At 47.4% G+C, this 19226-nt stretch overlaps 1 protein-coding gene across 5 annotated transcripts in view; it reads right to left on the reverse strand.

Moving 5' to 3' along the window:
* Window positions 1-19226, reverse strand: part of LOC113608250 (teneurin-2) — a 531856-nt gene that overhangs the window by 118665 nt on the left and 393965 nt on the right. For all 5 annotated transcript variants that reach the window (XM_027084352.1, XM_027084355.1, XM_027084357.1 and 2 more), the window contains one exon: window positions 7276-7422. In XM_027084352.1, the coding sequence (XP_026940153.1) occupies window positions 7276-7422 (147 nt within the window). The remainder of the gene's footprint in view (window positions 1-7275; window positions 7423-19226) is intronic.

Here is a 19226-nt window from a genome sequence, read left to right on the forward strand (position 1 = left end):
GAATATTTGATTTGTTATCTAATCAGGGAAAAATATATAATCCCTTAAGAGACACTTAATAACCATTTAAACTATTAAAGATTTGATTCGAAAAGACTGAAGGTGCTATGTTAGGTAAACTCATGAACGACAAATTCCACGGTCAAATAAATTTACTGTGAAAGGGGAAAGTTTCTTACTATGGGAAAGTTTTACCTTGGAGGTGATTTTTCCAAAGACCTTTTTGTGACAGCACACATTCTGTACTTATTTGAACCTCCTTCAGAAATAACTTCCAAATTTCATCAGTGTTGTAGAAGAAATGTGATGCTGGCTTTCAGGTAGAAAAGCAGTATGTTGTAGTGGTTAGCGGAAAGGCCTGTTTTGAATATGACCTTCTTGAGGTACCTTATCTGGGAAATGGAAAAACTATGAAGAGGTAGACTCATAGACCTTGCACTTCTGGTGTGAAGAAACAGATGACATAGAAGAAAGAAGGGGTAATTTAGGGGCGTGACCTTTGCTGTGAAGGAAACAACAGAGGGTGATGGGAGAGACAGGTGAAACTTCCAGGTCAAGATAGGCCTCTTTGGGGCCTTTGAGCTGAGACCTAAGAATGAGTAGAAGAAGCCAGTCGTGCAAAATGCCCAGGTCAGAGTATTGCTGGCCCTGGACCAGCAAAGGCTCTTAGGGAGGATGAAGGTTAGCTTGTACAAGGATGGGAAGGCTGGCCAGAGTGGATGAAGCAGAGCTGCTACAGAGGCTGTCGGGGACACAGTGAAAGAGAAGGCGGGGACCCATCCTAGCAGGCCCTCTAGGCCAAGGTGAAACATTTGATTTTGATTCTAGCTACAGGAGAGGCCCTTAGAAGGCACGACATCATCTGACTTACAATGTAAAACTATCCCTCTGGCTGCTGTGTGGAGGCACGGAGGACATGGGCAAGAGGAGCAGCAGAGAGATACTGCTGGTTGCCTGTTCCCGTGATCGAGGTGGCTCTGAAGCCCAGCACAGCGCTCTTGGAATCTTACTGAGGATAGCTTTTTTTTTTTCTTTTTTTTTTTTGCGGTACGCGGGCCTCTCACTATTGTGGCCTCTCCCGTTGCGGAGCACAGGCTCCGGATGCGCAGGCTCACGGGCCCAGCCGCTCCGCGGCATGCGGGATCTTCCCGGACCGGGGCACGAACTCGCGTCCCCTGCACCGGCAGGCGGACTCTCAACCACTGTGCCACCAGGGAAGCCCGAGGATAGCTTGTATTTGCAATGGAGAATGGATTCTATCTTTTTTTTTTAACCTCAATAGAATAAAAGAAAACTGAACCCCCAATTCTCAGTCTCCTAAACAGAAGATTCTCTAATCCAATGTGCCTAGGAAATCAAAGATCTTATTTCAACTGGAAGATCCTGAATAATAATAACAGCCCCCTGTCGCCATGTGGTCCTCTAGGAGTTCAGTGGCAGCTAGTTCTGCTTCCCTCCCAAGAAGAGAGCCCCAGTGCCTGGCCAGGTGGCAGTGGCCTCTAGGTCACATTTTCCTTCTAAGCATTAGATATATTGCTTTCCTCTCTGGGAGCTAATCATTTATGGCTCCAGTTACATTTCCCACAAGGTCTTTGGACTGCAAGGGGAATCCTTATCCAACCCAATTAATAGAGCAATGTTGCACTTTTAAGCTGTCCCCCACCCAACCCATCCATCAACATGATTTGCACACATTAAATCAAGGCATTTACAATGGGTTCACCAAGCTTTCCCTCTCACTAGATGAAGAAATGGGACTATTTGGACCTGTGAACCATAACGCTTGCAGAGTCCCTGAAGTCCCGAGCTTGGCTCTGCTAAACGCACAGACAAGGTGAGTTATTAATTACCGATTGAGATAAATGCCGGGAGAGCATCCCTGAATCATGTCAAGCCAATTTGGATGGTTATGGGATGGGGAGAGAGGGGGAGGCAATGGTCGGTGAGGAGTGGGTTTCGTCTGTTCCAAGTACTTTTGGACAGACTCCAGTGTTATTTCTCCTCATTTAGACCTGGCTGGAGTGCCCTGAGCTCAGGCCAGCATCCACATCTCTTAACCCAAGGCAGCCTCCTTTGGAGCAAAACAAGGAATCAAGCTTCACAGATGAAGGCGGGCTGGGAAATTCCGTTCTGAAGAGCAGCCTGACTGAAGTCCTTAATTTAGAGAGAGAAATGCCGATGCTGCTGGTGGATGGAACACCCCCTACCGGGGGCTCCTGATCACACAGATCGTGGAATTGAGGGAGACAAGGAGAAAGGCTGAAGACCCTGGGCTTTAGGATTGCGACGGGCTTTCTTTCCTGTCCTGCAGCCAACACCCATGCTCCGGGACAGTCCCTTCCTACCCCGTCTGCCCTCACACACTGGATTGTAATAATAATACCACCATGTTTATACACCTTGTCTTTTCAGATGGATTCAGTGAGCTCTCTTTGCGGACACTTTGTGTCATGTCTGTCTTCGTATTTCCAAAGGCCTAATGTTACTAATGTCTAACATTTAGTAAACCCTCAACGAATGTTTGTTAAAACATGAATGAATGGCTGATGGATGGATGGATGGATGGATGGATGGAAGGATTCACACCCTAATGACAGAGAGTTAAAGGATTTTAAAATTTTGAGACAAACATTGGCCACCTCTCCAGCCAGGAATGGAGAGCACTTCTAAAACATACTAAAGTTATTTGCTCAGAAACTAAACAGGAAAATGTGTTTATATTTTTCCAATTACTTCTTTCTACTTGAAGTAAAATTCCCCTTTCTTCACTTCACTCCTCTTGTGTTCTGGAAATTCTAGGGGTAGAGGTCTGGGAATAGGCACCATGACATTGGGCTGGGTCAGCCCACCCAGGGGAAACCATCATTTGAACTAGTTTTTCTCCAAATGTGGTCAGCAGACCACTTGTGTCAGAATCCTCTGGAGTGCTTGATAAAAATGCAGACTCCTAGATTCCATATCTGACTTAATGAATCAGAATCTCAAAGGCCTAAAAATCTAAATTTTAAACAAGCTCTCCAGTGTGGCCACGCAACACTGAAGTCTGATGAGCACTGGTTAGAATCTCAGTGGTTCTGTCCTGTGGGAAAATTATGGGTTAGGCGCCATCTCTGTGGATTCAGCATCCACTTCTAGACAATAACAACAACAATACTAACAACAGTAAAGCTAGCAACGGCCAACACAGGAGGGTATCCTATGAGCCAGGCACCTTGTAAAACATATCACACACATTTTCTCAGTGAAACTTCACTCCTGTTCACGGAGGTGGCATTGCTACGCCAGTTTTACAAAACTGAGACTTTGAGGGGTAAACTGACGTGCAGAAGTGGGCTACAGAGCCTGAGCCCCGAGCCCAGGCTCTTAACTATATGATGCTACAGTGTCACCTATTCAGCAATCAGGGAAGTGACATGAGAAGGAGCAAAGCATCTAACTTTCAGAGCTGTGTTGAAACAGAACAGAGGGAAACAAAGACAACTCCCTAGTGTGGCCAGGAAGGACATGGGGCATGGCGATCGTGGATAAGCTCAGCTTCGGAAGGGCCATCTCCCACCCCTCCACCTCCGGGCCTCTGCCAACAGACTGGAGACAGCATCTGATAGGATTCCATGGGAGCTTCAGACGGGCTCCCAGGCTGGCTCACAAGGATGGGAGCCTTGGGCTTCTATAGACAGAGGGCTGGGGCTCCTGACGCCAAGTTCTGGGTGATAAAAGGGTGGAGGGAAGGAATAAGGACTGTCTTTCCAGGCCAGAGAGCCTACCAACGCCTCCCCACCTCGAGGTTTCCACTTTGAGAGAAAATCTACACGCTTTCTCCTACCCCTGGCTGTGATGAACTAAATCTCACACCTGTCCTGGTGGTGATAATGAAATATTATCCGCCTGTCACTTGATCTACATGTTGTGTGTATTCTCAGACTTTAATGAGCTCGTATTTGTCTTCTGTAGCAAAAATATTTCTTTGAGTCTCTCCTTTTTCAAATTGGGGTGAGCAGTTCAAGTAAAGATCTCTCACTATTAAAAAGACAGTCTTGCTCCCCGGCACGTCTGTCCGAACCGTTTCTACTACTTCGCAGGGGCCACGATAGGTGAAGTTTGTCCCTTCAGAAGCAGCCAATGCTTCCTGAGTTTAAGTTGGTGGTCATATGGCTGGGGGTGTTGGGAGAATTTGAAAGCCATGGGAGTAAGAAGGTAGGAATCCATAAATTGTTTTGGGGGGATATTTTTCCAACAGGGTTGCTCGTCTAAGTACCAGAAGATCCAGAAAGTAGTTCAGTGAAAAATCTCCCAAGTTTCCCAAGGAAGGTACTTAGTACCATTCTAGATGCATCGGAGAGAAGTTCATTCATTCTGCATCATGGCTGGCTTAGGTCAGTGGCTCTCAAAGAGAACCGGCATCAGCATCCTCTGGAAATTTACAAGAGATACAAATTCTTGCATCCTACCCCAGACCTACGGAATCAACCGGGGTAGGGTTTAGCAATCTGTGTATAATCAAGCCCTCCAGGTGGTTTTGCTGTAAGCTAACATTTTGGAACTACTAGCGTCTGTAGGCATTAGAGTTTCTTTCTCTCATGGAGGAACTCAGGTTGAAAAAGGCTGTTATGGGCTTCGAATATCTATATCCATATTTATATCTATATTTATATCAGTTTAAAATATATAAAAAAAAAGACTATCACTTTAAACTTGAGATTTTTAAAAAATGGAGAGCATTCCTAGATGGGAAAATGATTTGCCTCTTCCAGCTCACTTTGGAAGGGCGCTCTATTATTTTCCCCATTCATGACGTTTATAACAAATGTGTTCACTGCAGCTGCTCCCCAGGCCTGGGCGGCTGCTCTTACCCACCCACTGCTACGTTTAGAGACCCACACAGCTCTTCAGAGAACTGGAAAAGCAGGACAGAGCTTGGGGCAGAACTTCCCCCCCCCCCCCCAAACAAACAAAACAGTGATGTAATTAGTGGGCTACAGGATTGGATCTGCAGTTGATGAGGAACAACTTTAATATTTATCAATAAACAGCAAAGTGCTGAGCACACCTCCTAGGGAAGTAATTAACCATAAAAAAGGATACTCTGCACAGAGGAATCTCCTCCAAAAAAAGACCTCAGTTAATTGTGAATTGCTTACATACAGCAGGTGAGACAGAATCCATGCCTACCCCTCTCACCTGACACAAGCAACTCTGAATTAACTGGGAGTTTCTTTTTATAAACACAGTGCAGAGCCTTTTTTTTCTTGGTGGTTAATTACTTCCTTGGGAGGTTGCTTTAATAGTTCCCATAACAAGGCCATTATTGTCTTTAGCATAATCACTGCCTCATTTGCTTTTGTGCCCTGCCTTTCCGGGTGCCTCTTGCCTCTGCCTGCCAGGAGGGGCCCTGAACTGTGCTCCTTGGGCCGTCCTCAGGCTGGGGACTTGCAGGGTTCCTTCTCCAGCCCCACCACTTCAGGAATTTGGTTTTCTCCTGGTGGGAGCTGGGATCAGGGTGGGGCTGGTGGAGAGGGAAGTGGGTGGCACAGGGCACATTGCAGGAGACTTAGTCCCCCTCCCCTGGGCGCACCGTTCCAGCCTGTTTGCTAAGCTTTCAGCTGCTGACGCCAGCGACAGGGAAGAAAGCTAGGACAGCAGCTCCTTTCTGGAAGAGGAAGGAGTGGATCTGTAAACAACCGCTTTGCTTGGTGAAACCACCAGGGACCGGAAGCAAAAACAGTGAACATTACCAGGAAAACTAGTGCAATTTTGACTGTCTCTCTTGGGGAAAAAAATGTATATGGAGTTACGGCTCACTTTATTCCAAAATGAATTAAAGTGGCTTCTATTTTGGCTCTGTTTCAGGAAGGTAAATGAGTGAATGGGAGCTCTGTAAACTGCATCAATCTATAAACTTTTTTTTGACTGGGGTACTCCTATCAGCGTATGCACATTTGTTGACTTACAAATTGTAGACACGTTACAACTGCAATCATAGGTTATGGAAAGTGTAAAATGTCTATCAGGAGGATGAAGAAAAAGAAAAATAGTGTGTCTGATACTTTCAGCCTTAACCCAATGGATTGCACCTCACTCTGGACGTCAGTGAAGCTTACTGACCCCTTGGGGCCATGAGGGCAGGGGCTGACAGTCCCAGAGCCCAGGGACTAGCACACACAAGACAATACATGTTTTTGTTAGATAACCAGACTCATACCCTCTTATACCCTGAAATAGCTTCTGCCCTGAGGGGATTCTGACCAGTTAGTCCTTTTGGTAGGGGTGGATGACAAGCTGGTACTAATGTTACGGGAGCATGAATCTGTGTTCTCAGGAAATCAGGTGGTCCATATTGCTACTGCACCCCCATTTAGCCCCAGAATCTTAGCACTCCACCAGGAAACAACACAGGAAAATTCAGCTAGGCGTACAGAACAGAGGTTAGCAAACTTCCTGTAAGGGGTCAGAGAGTGAACATTTTAGGCTTCGTCTCGGCCAACTAACCAACATTGCCTTTGAGGGTGAAAGCAGGACTAACATAAATGAATAGTCGTGTCTGTGCTCCACCAAAACTCTACCTATGGACACTGAAATTTGAATTCCGCATAGTTTTCATGTGTTGTGAAATATTCTCCTTCTTTAGGTTTTATTCCCCCCAACCGTTAAAATTGTAAAAACCACCTTTTGCTCGCAGGCTGGTACAAAACCAGTCAGTGGGTCGGATTTGGCCCAAGGGCTGTGGTTTGCCAACCACTGGGTAGAACATGGACTTTGGAGGCAGAGCTGGGTTAGGGTCATGATTTTACTATTGGTGACGAAGTTATCTTTAAAAAGTTACTTAATTGCTCTCTAGGCCTTCCTTGGTTTCCTCATTTGTAAAAGTAACATCTCAAAGGGCCGAAAGGACGAAGGGATGCACTGCTCACCACCTCTTAGCTCAGGGTGAGCACATACTGCCATCACCAGCACAGATTCGTTTGTAACTCCCTGCCCTGGAAGGCCTGGCAGGGACGGTCACCCAAAGGCAAAGCCAGGGCCCGGCCACCTTTCTGTGGCAACGCGTACTTGAGAAACCAGAGCCAGCATCCAATCCCAGTGCCTCCAGCCCATGTCTCCAGGAGTCCCCACTGGCCTGAGGATGCCCGTTCTCTGCTGCGCTTGCTTCAAAGGAAATGTTACAACAACATTTGACAATAGCTGAGGGGAGGTCCTTCAGGATAAAGGACTCATGATGACCATCTATAAACAATGCTCTGCTCTTGAGGGGCTGGGAGTTAGAAGACGCTTGCTCACCTCCCTCATTATCCTTGTTATCCGCACAGGAGGTTTCCATGGCAACGTTGCATCCAGGCCCTCTCCAGCCGGTCTGGCAGACACACTGCCAGCTGTTCTGACCCAGTGTGCATCTCCCGTTGCCGTTGCACAAATCGGGGCAGCCATCTGGTTGGAGAAATGGAGAGAATGAGAAGGAGGAACGTGAGGCCGCGCTGGGGCAGCAGGGGAGCCATGCAAAGGGGGAGCAAGGCCACAGGGCAGCCGCTGGGCCAGCCGCGGAGTGGGGCCCGGACCTGCCTTGGGAAGAGTCGGGGAAGCAGGCGACGCATGCGGTTGCAAGACGTTAGCAGGGGCCCAGATGCAGAAGATCCCCAATGACACTGACCTGTGCGTAGGGGTCTGAGGCAACCTTCCCAAAGTGGGGAACATTCCGGAAAGCTAAACTAGCCCTGAGCTTACAACACACCTAGCTAGGCCATTATTTCCAGCCCGCTGGCTCCGGATGGATGCTACCTCAAGAAAAATCTTTTCTTTCTTTCTGTTTTCAGAAGAGCCTTCTGCAGAAGAGAGAAAATTCCCTATCAACCCAGAGTGGAGGCAGAGTGCCCTCCATCTTTCAGAATTTTAAAGCTAAATTTACATGCGATTAGCACGAGCTTCTTATGACCAAGAGCTGGATGGCTCTGCTGGGCTATTTTCATATTTTTGTAGTATTTCGCTTTAAGGGGTACTTAAAAATGTTGGCTGCCAATCATTCAACCTATTTATGGCACGATTTTAAAATACTGCAGGATCGGAAGGCTGGGGAAAGAGTAGGTGCTGAGTGCCATGAATCGGGAAAAGAGAGAGGGATGCGCACGCCCGCGGGGGACGGCAGTGGGGTTCGAGTGATTCCTATTTTGTGGTTTTCTTTTCCTTTTGTGTGTGTGTGTGTGTGTGAAATCAGCAGCCTACCTCATTCCCTAATTGCTCCAGCACCCAAAACAATTGCAGCTATTACTTTCCTGACCTAAGCGTGGGCAAAGAGAGCCTGGATGAGGAAAGAAGAGAAAGCTGGGGGCACTATAGTGAGATGGGGAGTCTCTGTGGCAGAGCCTCTGTCGCCATTTATAAGATGTAGAGAGAAGCACAGGATTGGTAGGATGTGGCCACACTCACAAAACCTACTTGCTGGCAAGAATTCCTAGATACGTTTTTATTGTTCTTCCCTTTAAGGGCTTTACTGAGGTGTAATTTACATACCATAAAATTCACCCGTTTTAAGTGTACTGTACAAGGCAATGACTTCGAGGAAATTTACGGCATTGTGCAACCTAGGTATGTTTCCCTACTACGTTTAAGACCATTAATTTAATTGTCCTCAGAAAATAACTCTCCTGAATCTCTCTCTCTCTCTGTCTCTCATTCTGTCTTGACATCTGCTACCATCTCTATCTCCATCTCTTTCTATATCTATTTTTAAACTACACAAAGAGCAGGGTAGCTTGGGCCATGGCAGAGGGAGCACTTTGTAATTGATGGAGGTAATTGATTTGAAACCTTTGTGGCCCACATCTTCTGAATCGAAAGTGTGCATCTCCCCCTACTTCTCTCTCCAGCGTTCCAGAGGCCGTCACCTGGCAGCCTTCCTCTCTTCCCTCGAGTACCCCTTACAAGAACGCGAATAAACCTAATTTGTGCAAGTGGCAGTGGTGGGAATTTAAAGGACTCCTCCTAAGAAGAAAGGGCTGGAGGGTTTGAAATTGAGTTGAAATTTACTTCTTTAAGGAGTTTCACTCCTCAATGCTTATTCCCTCCCATCCTTTCCAGAATGTGGTATGCATGGGTTAGGACCTGGGAGAACAAGGTAAGCAACAGAGGAGACGTGCTACATGCAGAAGTCTCTGTAAGGAAGACAAGCTGTCTTGAGAGGAGGACTGAGGAGATGATTACCAGCGAATCTTTTCTTTAGTTGAAGAACCTGGTACTAAATCCAGGATGTGAGCAAATCATCAGTGTTTGCATATCTGAAAAAAGACTTAACTTGTCCCCATACCTATCCTCACAAAAAGAGTCACATTTCCATTCCTTCCTTACCAAGGAGGTGACCACAGCCCTACCTGGAATACCTGTGACTCTCCCCCTTTATACTTTGAGAGAGAGCGCTGGGAAGGGAGGCCAGCCCCAGTGGGTGTCAGAGAAATGCCACAAATATTTCTGCAGGAGCAAAATGCAACTCAGTAGGAAAAGCCCAAGGGACATTTCACAAATTCTCGAGGAAAAGAGAGTACCTTCAACCTCCAGCCACCCCCAGCTTTACAGTTTCTACCAGTAAGTCTTAGGGAATGGATCACACAGAATACACTACATGAGAGACCTACCAGCATTCACCTGGCACGGTATCTATTATATGTGTTTTGTTATTTACCTACTTTGAGGTCTCATGTTTGAATAAAACATGCACAAAGTCTCAACAGAAGCCTCACTGTGTAGGAAACCCACGTCCACTACATAAAAGTCAAATTTGCGAAGAACACTATACTAGCATGTCAGTCAGAGATATGCACTCAAAATATGCACGCTCCTAGATCGAACAAGGCTTTTTTTCCCCTTCTCTTTCTCTCTCGATTCCCCCCCTTCTCCCCTGACCCACTGAAGCGAGATAAACAGACCACAGTCGTGGGTTTTCTCCACATCGTGTGAGGAAGATGAAAACACGAACAGTGGGAAGCTCGCAAATTTCTGAGAAGTTCTGGGGCAGCTGGGAATTAATGGACGGGACTTTGTTTTTTAGCTCGGAGAGGAAGAAAGCAGCCTTGGTGAATGCGTGGCGTTGCTAGGCAACCCCAAGCTACCCCCCAGCACAAGTTCCTTCTGCTGGTGGCCTTCTGAGGAGGTGATTCCTTGTGTTTCTAAAGTGCAAAGCCAGCCTCCACTTAAGGGAAAACAAAACGTAGCAAGTAATTAGTCTGGAGGGCAAATGGGTATCAGGTAGTGGCTATTCTCTGGAGAGGAATCTGTAACTGGTGTTGAATTGGGCTTATGGGCTCTTACACTTTGGGATCCATGAGGTCTCCTGCATGGAGTCTTCTGGATTTCAGGCTAGCTAGCACTGCCCCTTCCCTGAGTGCCTATCTCCGAGACCACCGATACAGGAGGCCTTAGGCACAGCTGTTTGATTCTGTGCAGGTGGCGAGCTGGCTGTTGGAGACTTCAGGTTCTATCGTGACCCTAGACTAGAGATTCTCAACTGAGGCAATTCTGTCCCCCATCCCTCCCTCCAGGGGACATGTGGCCATGTCTGGAGACACTTTTGATGATCACATCTAGGGGAGGATGCTACTGACACCTGGTGGGTAGAGGAAGGATGTTCAGCATCTTAAAATGCCTAGGACAGTCCCCACAACAAAGAATGATACAGCCCCGAATGTCAGTAGTGCTGAGCTTGAGAAAGCCTGCCCTTGATCTAAAGCTGCATGAGAGCTGAGATTTCCCTGTTTGCTGTTGCATCCCAGCACCTGCCCTAGTGTCAGGCACATAGTAGGTGCTTAAATGAACGGAAAACAATCGGGTGGTGCCAGTATCATTTCAGCCTGGCTCTCATCTATAGACCCTTCTGAGAGTGGTGAGAAGCTAGTGGGACTTCTTTCTCAAAGATCTAAGTCTTCTTCACAGAGAGAACTTTCAAAGGCAACAGTGATATCTTGGGATGGTTCTCTCGCACTTCCCATACTTTTGGCAGAGTGGAAATGGAATAGTTTCCAAGACTTTTCTACACACAGAATTCCAACCACTAGGAGAAGTATATCTGTTGGCACAGTTACCAGGTAGGCAGGCTTTTTGTCTTAACAAAAATTAGAGCTGATGCAGAAATTTGGGATTAAAAACAAAACAAAAGCCAAGCACACAGAGGACTCCTGAATTTTCAGCTCTTTCCCTGATCTCTGGACCTGGACTCCAGCTTGCATTTCAGCATCTCCATCTGTTCACTCACAAGCATCTCAAACTCAGCAGAATTCAGTGTCTTGATCTTTCTTCCCCTCCCAAACTCTGATTCCTTGATCAAAGAGTGGCACCTGCATGTACACCCCACTGGCCGAGACTGAAACCTTGGAGTCACTGTTAATTACCCTCCCCCACCTCCTCTCTCATCTCATGTATCTGGTCAAAAACCAAGTCCTGCCTAATTTTCCTCTTTACTATAAGAAGTCCTACCTGCTCTTCCTAAATATCTCTAGAATCTGCTCTCCACTCCTACCCCTACTGTTACTACGTTAACCTAAGCCATCCTCATCTCTGGTTTAGACTCTGGTCAAAGCCATCTAACTGGTCTGCCTGCCTCCGGTCTTGCACCATCATCCATTTCTCTCTGTTCTGGACATTGCTGAAAATACTTCTAGAGCTTTCCATTGACCCTGGGGCAAAGTCTGAAGTCCCTACCCTGGCTTCCAGATCTTACATGAACTTGTTGTCAACACATCAGCCTAACTCAATATCACTTTAGGCTTTGTTCAGACTGAAGCCATTCGGCCTTTCCTTATCTGCCTAACTTCAACCCATCCTTCGCCCAAGTCATCTCCAGGGAGCCTTTCCAAAGCTCCCAAATCAAGGCTAGCTCCACCTGTCCTGGTACCTTTATCCTACCCTATCCTATCCCATCCACCACACTGAATCCCAACTGTCTGGCAACTCCCTGATGCTTGCTAGCCCTTGTAGCAGCCCTTCCTTAAGACATTTTATTGTCACCTGCAGGAAAATTGTTGTAATAAAGGTACACATCATCATTCACTGCCCTTTGAATGGGGCCCCTAGAACTGTGCAGTGTACAACTGCTCTGGGCATTTCTGTTATGACGTAAACCTGTCAGGGCAGGGACCACGTCTATCTTGTTTACTCTTGGATTGCCAGTACTCAACACAGAGTCAGGGGATGCATGAACGAATGACTTTTGACCGAAATTAGCATCTCTAATGCCTTTGGCAGAGTGAAGATGGAATAGTTTCCAAGAATCTTCTACACACAAGATTCCAAAGACTGGGGGAAAAAAAAAAAATCCATCGACACAGTTACCAGATAGGCAGGCTTTCTGCCCCAACAAAAATTAGGCATGAGCAAAATAATGTCTACGGCACAGTAAAAAGGGGAGCATAAACGTACTTGAAGAAAGCTATACTTGCCATAAAAGGCTTTTCTAAAAAAGCAGCAAGAAACGTTCTGCCATGTGCAGCAATTGAGAGGTAGAAATAAGTGGCTAATACGGTAGAAAGGATGTGGAAAGAGAAGGAGGATTTTAACATTCAACATCAGGCGCACCTTAGAAAAGCAGAGAGGGCAACACCCAGATGGGAATGCAAGTGAAAACACAGAACAGGCTGCATGCCAACACAGACAGATGACAAGGAAAGCCAGAGAAGGGAGACGTCCGTGCTTGGTTCAAGAGATCATTAGGCAAGCTACTGCAGCCTGGACTACACCCTTGTAGGAAGGCTTTTCTGAACCAAGGGGAAAACCTTAACCCAGTTCGGAGTCAGAGATTAAAACCTAGATCTGCAAAAAAAACCCCCCAAAAAACCTAGATCTGCCTCTTGTTGTCTGTGTGACCTTGAGCTGGTAGCTTCACCTTTCACCCCCGTCTGTAAAACTATATATCTTGCTAATAAATCTTATTTCGTGTCCTTCCCAACAGAATGCAACCTGCACGAGGGCTAGGATTTTTGCATCTCTTGTGCACTGAGGTATCCTCAGCGTCTAGAAAAATAGCTGGCGTATGACAGACACGCAATCAACGTTTGCTGAATGAATGAATGCAGAGGGATGATGGTAATACTTACTCTATACAGATGTCAGAGGGGTAAAATGAAATGATAAAGGCAAAGATTGAGCACAGTGAGCTTGAGCACATTGTAAATGCTCAATAGAGAGTAGTACTTATAGTTGTTCATGTTGATATAATTTTTGATATTACAAATATTATAATTAGCAGCAGGCTTTTTTGGGGGGGGGCATAGTTTGAAGTGCAGGCCACTTTTTCTTGCCTCACCTCCAGATCAGGAAAAAAAAAAAACAAGAGCCTAGCCTATTTCAAATTAAGAAATGGAGGCTTCTGGGGTGTCCTGAGTGTGCGATTGCATCACATTCTAGGAAATCCTCACTCCCCTTTGCCCACCACCCAAGCATCTAGTAATGTCACCAGAAGTGTTTTCAGAAAACCCACTGATGCTGAGGGTGGCTCTGAAGGGCAAGAGAGCTGAAGGTGAAATAAGTGATGACTTCCTTTTGGGCGGCATTGTACTTTTGCTTGTTAATTTAATGAGGGAACCCCCCTCCCCCAACTGTTTTAAACACGACTGTTTTCTCAGAGCTGCGCACTGTTGGAACTGAGGAACGGACTCACACTGGAGATATGTAATAGAGTCTGCCGCTGCACTCCAGAACTCTTTAGACTTGCACACAGCTGAGGTGTTGGGGATCACTGGGGCTCTGGTGGCCGTTTCTACTAAACAGCAGTGACAAACGCTCAAAAATTAATCTGGTGTTTCGAGACACTCTGGGGAAAACTCCAACTAATTTGAGAAGACTGACTGCCAAAGAAGCATTCTGGTCCCAGAAAACAGCAAGGCTCGTCCTCTAGCTCATCTCTGTGAGCAGGAAGGAGTGGTGAAGAGGCACAAACTGGCAATGGACGCTCAGCCATGAACCTGAGCTTGAACAACTGCCCCTGCTTTGTCAGAGAAGTTGTGGAAAAATCCAGAGGCAGATGTTCCTCTTCGTTTCAACAGCGTGTGTATGTCTTTAAGGGTTTGCATAGGGGTGGGGGGGGAGGGGGGGGGGGAGGGCTGGGAAGGGCAGTGATCCTTTCCATGGTCTAACGTTCCTCTTTTGCTCATAAGGCAGAAGTCATGCCCCTCCACCCCGGCAGCAACAGAAACGGCAGGGCTTCCGCGAGGTGACGTAAGTTTGGATCCAGGTGTCAATGCTGCATGTTTCCTGGACGCACCAGGATTCTCACTGACCAGCATCATTTCTGTCAGTATGGGAAAAGGAAGGCAGCGGGCTCAGCCTTGGGCTCAGAAAACGAAATGCATCTTATTTTGTACTGTTTGGATGCTTCGAACTCTTATTAACACAGTTTTTTTAAAAGTAGAAATCATGGACTTGCCTGGTGGCGCAGTGGATGAGAATCCACCTGCCCATGCAGGGGACACGGGTTCGAGCCCTGGTCCGGAAAGATCCCACATGCCGTGGAGCAACTAAGCCCGTGCGCCACAACTACCGAGCCTGTGCTCTAGAGCCCGCGAGCCACAACTACTGAGCCTGCGTGCCACAACTACGGAAGCCCGTGCGCCTACAGCCCGTGCTCCACAACAAAGAGAAGCCACGGCAATGAGAAGCCTGTGCACCGCAACGAAGAGCAGCCCCCGCTCACTGCAGCTAGAGAAAGCCTGCATGCAGCAACGAAGACCCAACACGGCCAAAAAATAAATAAAATAAATTTTAAAAAAAAAGTAGAAATCATGAGGGGAGGAAACAGAGTTTAGGTGGCAGTAACCGGGAATAGCTCTTCTTGGGAGGGAAATCCCATGTCAATTGCTTAGTGAATTGGGACTGAGTCATTATCACCTGGTAGTACTGGGGTCCAACACAAGCCTTGCTTTCCTTGAGGGGAGCCTGCTTTCTTCCCCTGGAACAACACCTTTCTTTACCCCACTTCACCCAATCAGAGGAGGATGTCATGGGTAGTGATGCGCACATATCAGCAGGCTGCCAAGGCCCACGGCAACTGGGGCCACGCTGAAACCCGCTGCCGATGTGCCAGGAGTTTCTCCCATTGCTTTAGATCACAGTACTGCTTCTCAAAGTGTGGTTCTGGCACCAGAAGCAGCAGCATCACCTGGGATCTCATTAGAAATGCACATTCTCAGGTTCCATCCCAGACCCACCATTCAGGACCTCTGGGGGGATGGGGCCAGGCAACCTGCATTTTAACAAGCCCTCCAGCAGGTTCCGATGGCTGTTGGGTGAGAACCACTGCTTTCAGGCTTCAGTCCTAACTCCTTAAAAGGGTTTCCAAGGCCCTGCCTGATAGGAACCTGTCCATTTCTCCCCTTCTCATCTCCTGTCACTTGAGTCTCTGCTCTCTGACCTTGGCCACGCTGCCCTCCTCTGTTCTAGAACACAGTCTGGATCCTCCTCCTTTTGCACTTTTGCAGATCCCTCTCCCTAAATTCTGCTCCCCGCACTCACTTGGCAAAGCCATTTATCCTTGTCTGAGCCAGCGGTCGCTCAGGGAAGGCTCTCTGACTTGCAGCTCAGGGTTCCCCCTCTATCACATGACTTCACAGCACCACCTACTCCTTCTGAAGCACTCACCATCATTCTGATTCCTCTTTTGTTTAGAGCGGTGGGTCTCCACTAGGCTGCGCATTAGAATCGCCTGGGAGCCTTGAAAAATCCGGACGCCAGGCTGCACCCCCAATTAAATCAGAATCTCTGAGGATGAGACCCAGGCATCAGTATTTTGATTTCTTGAGCTCCCCAAGTGGTTCCTCTGTGCAGCTGAGGTTGAGAAGCCTCAACGCTCATCTTCCCGGGAGCCTCCAAGCCTCCCGAGTGCAAAAGACTCTGACTCTGTTGTACAGGCTGTTTTCCCAGCACCTGGCATGAAAGCTGTTTGTTGAATGAATGCATAAATAAACCATGTGGTGCCTCTGCTGCTTCACTGGGCCCTTGATTCGGCAGCCAGGCAAAGGGAGAAGATTCCTGCGGGTCACTCCCCAAGCAAAAGAGAGTTGGTTCCAGTACAGGGTCTAAAACTGAGCTGATGCCAGAGGCGGTGGAGGAGTGCTGGAGGAGTCCCTGCCTTTCACCTTGGAATAAACTGATCCCTCCTGACTGAGAGAGACAGGATAGAGCAGCCAGCGAGGGAGGACAGAGGCACATTGGTAGATGAAGAGGGTAACAAGAGTTCCACAAAGGCAGGGATGACAATAATCAGAAAGCCCAATGGTTTAATTTGGTTCTTGGAGGATAATCAAGTTACTGTAGCTCGGGTTGCTTACTCCCACAGCTGTCCAGCAAATAATGAATGTGGTACCTCCCTGGTATGGAGATAGGAACAAAGGCACGGGCTTTGATTTGATCTCTTTTTCGTTATTTTTAACCATCCAATTTCTACACCCACTGAGCATCCCTATAGCCACAGGAGGCTCGTAAAAATACAAATAACACCTAGAAGGCCTGTGGGCACGGACTGGTTACTTACCGCAGGCTCATGGCTCCCTTTTAACTGCTGTTAAGATCAGGCTGATGATAGATTGCCCTGTATATTCTTTTGCTGTTTGCAGCCCAACTTTAGAAAATGTAAGGAAATCACTAAATGTTTGTTTCCTACAGATGTTAAAAGGGCTAGACAAAGAACCTGCCCCAGGACTGTAACATTGGATTTTAGGAAGCTTTTAAGAGAATGACAACCATAATAGCAATTCCTCAACTAGACATTTCTGTGTGCCTTGGCACTCTTTTATATGCCTCTTGCATTAACTTATGGTTACAACTCTATGGTGTAGGCCCTAGTATTATTCCCATTTTACAGGAGAGGGAATGGAGGCACAGAAAAGTTAAGTAACTTGACCAAAGTGGCAGAGCTGGTTAGTGGTGGAGCCAGGATGTGAGGTCGGGCTCCAGAGTCTCTGCTCTCAACTAGGGGGACCGACTGTCCCCGTTTGCCCGGGACCGTCTGGGTTTTAGCCCTGAAAGTCCTGAGCCCCAGGAAACCCCTCAGTGGCATGCCACCTGGGATAACTGTCATTATCAAGGTCAGCGAGTGAGGGCTGGGCTCTTTTCACTGGTGGTCATGGAGGCGAACACCCCCCCAAGAGCAAGGGAGAGGGCACAGACTTTTATACTGGGTTACTTGTTTGAGGACGTTGGGCCCTCCAGCAGTATCTGTGGCCTCCTTGGGCCAAAGTACCAGGTCAGCCCAGTAACCATGTGGCAGTAGCGTGGTGAAGGCAGTGGGCTCTGAATCCAGCCCTATATCCCTTGGCTGTATAATCTTAGGCAAAAATTATAAGCTCTTTATTCCTTAGTTTCTTCATCTATGAAACTAGGGCTAGAAGGGTACCCATCCTAGAGGGTTGTTGGGATTTAAAAGAGAGAATACATATCGTATTACTTATCATACTTAGCATGAGTGTTAATAGGTGTTAATGCAAAAATACGCATGATGTGTAAACCATGTGTAAATAGTAATATGATAGTAAATGATCCAGAACTGATAGCCATTATTATTAGTGTTGTTGTTAAAAGTAACCTTGAAGAAAACAAAAAAGAAAAAAAAGGAACCTCAAATAGTAGCAGAAGGGTCCCGTACGGCTTGGGAGAGCCTCTGATTGGCACTTGAATTGGTGATGGCGAGGGAGTGTCCGCTACTGTTTACACCAGGATCAGCGCAGTCGGTAGAGCAAAGACCCCAGGAAGGTGCCCTCCCAAGAGGAGGAAATGGACATGAGAAAAGTGAGATAACTTCCTGAAAGTTACATGTGTAAGATGGGCACATGATGTGACACGTTATCTTCGGAATCCCCCTTGAATGCAAGAGGCATGTGAGGTGAAACTGTAAAGGATCCCAGGGCTGAGAAATCTCATTCAGGCTCAAAAAAGCATGTTAACAGAGAGGGGTGGTCTGCCCGGGGTGTGGAACGGGAGCCCCGTGGAGCAGTAGAGAGTCAGGGTCAACTCAGCAGTGAGTGCGTCCTGCTTGACTGGGGGGAATAAAGGGACACCGCTTGCCACTGACGAGTGCGGGTCCCGGTGCTCGGCACTTCACAACCTCATGACTTCATTGAGTCTTTTCAAGGAGCATATAAAGTACAAATTACTATCATCATCTGTGGGTGAAAAATCTGGAGCTCAGAGAGTTAATGAACTTCCCCAGGGTCATAATCAGTGAAAGTGGTAGCCTGGGGGTTTGCACCCAGGCCCGTCCAACTCTGGGCCCATGCACTTCGCTTCCCTCTAACCAGGGAGGATTCTGCAGGGACAGGGTTGGCATCGGAATAACACACCCCTTGCTTTGACTCTCTGCTTCCCGGGCGATCTTCTGACCTTAACTTCCTTTCCCATATAGATTTCTCTTGAGGGAGACAATACACTGAGAAGGAGATGTGGGTTTTCCTCACTGTGGATTAATCAAGGACCATTTTGAGTTTACAGGTGGTTTAGGGTAGTGTGAGGTGTCAGTCTGGAGCTTGACCCACTCTGTTAATCAGATGAGAAGTGGACAGGATCCTGCCGGGTGAAGCCACCCCATGATGTCCTGCCTGAGTGGCTTGGTGGTCCCCAGTCAAGAGGGTTGCCCTTTGTCTCCAGCTCTACCCCACGGCCTTGATGGGTCTAGCGTGTGGAAATCAGGAAGTGAAAGGACTTCTAAGGGAGAAATCCCAATGCAACATCAAGCATGTACGGAGTTGTTATAATGTGTCAGCTTCCAGAGTAAATTCATGAGCTTATTCTTTCATTCATTCGGTAAATATCTGCTGAGTATCTACCAAATGTCAGGTACTTTCTAGACACAGAACATATAGTGGTAAACAAAAGAGACAAAGTCTCGCTCTTAAAGGTCTTACATTCTACTGGGGGAGACTCATAGTAAACAAATAAGAAATTAATATGGCATGTCAGATGGTGATAATCGCTAGGGGGGGAATAAAACAGGGAGGGGAACTGTGATGGGGGTGGTGTGTGAGGGGGATTGCTGGTATGTATGGGGTGGTCCGGGAAGTCCTCGCTGATGGGGTGATGTTTGAGTGAAAACCCTAAAGGAGGGGAGGGAGAGAGTCATGCCAGTGTCTGGGGGGACAGGAATCCAGGCAGAGGAAACTGTAGGTGCAAAGGCCCTGAGGCAGAGAGTGCTTGGGGTGTTGGAAGGACAGCAAGGTGGCTAGTGTGACTGGAGCAGAGTGAACAAGGGGACAATGTGGGGACAGGGT

Source organism: Aethalodelphis obliquidens, unplaced genomic scaffold, assembly GCF_003676395.1.
Source record: "Aethalodelphis obliquidens isolate GAN/ISIS:26980383/991018 unplaced genomic scaffold, ASM367639v1 scaffold52, whole genome shotgun sequence".
NCBI classification, from domain to species: domain Eukaryota; kingdom Metazoa; phylum Chordata; class Mammalia; order Artiodactyla; family Delphinidae; genus Aethalodelphis; species Aethalodelphis obliquidens.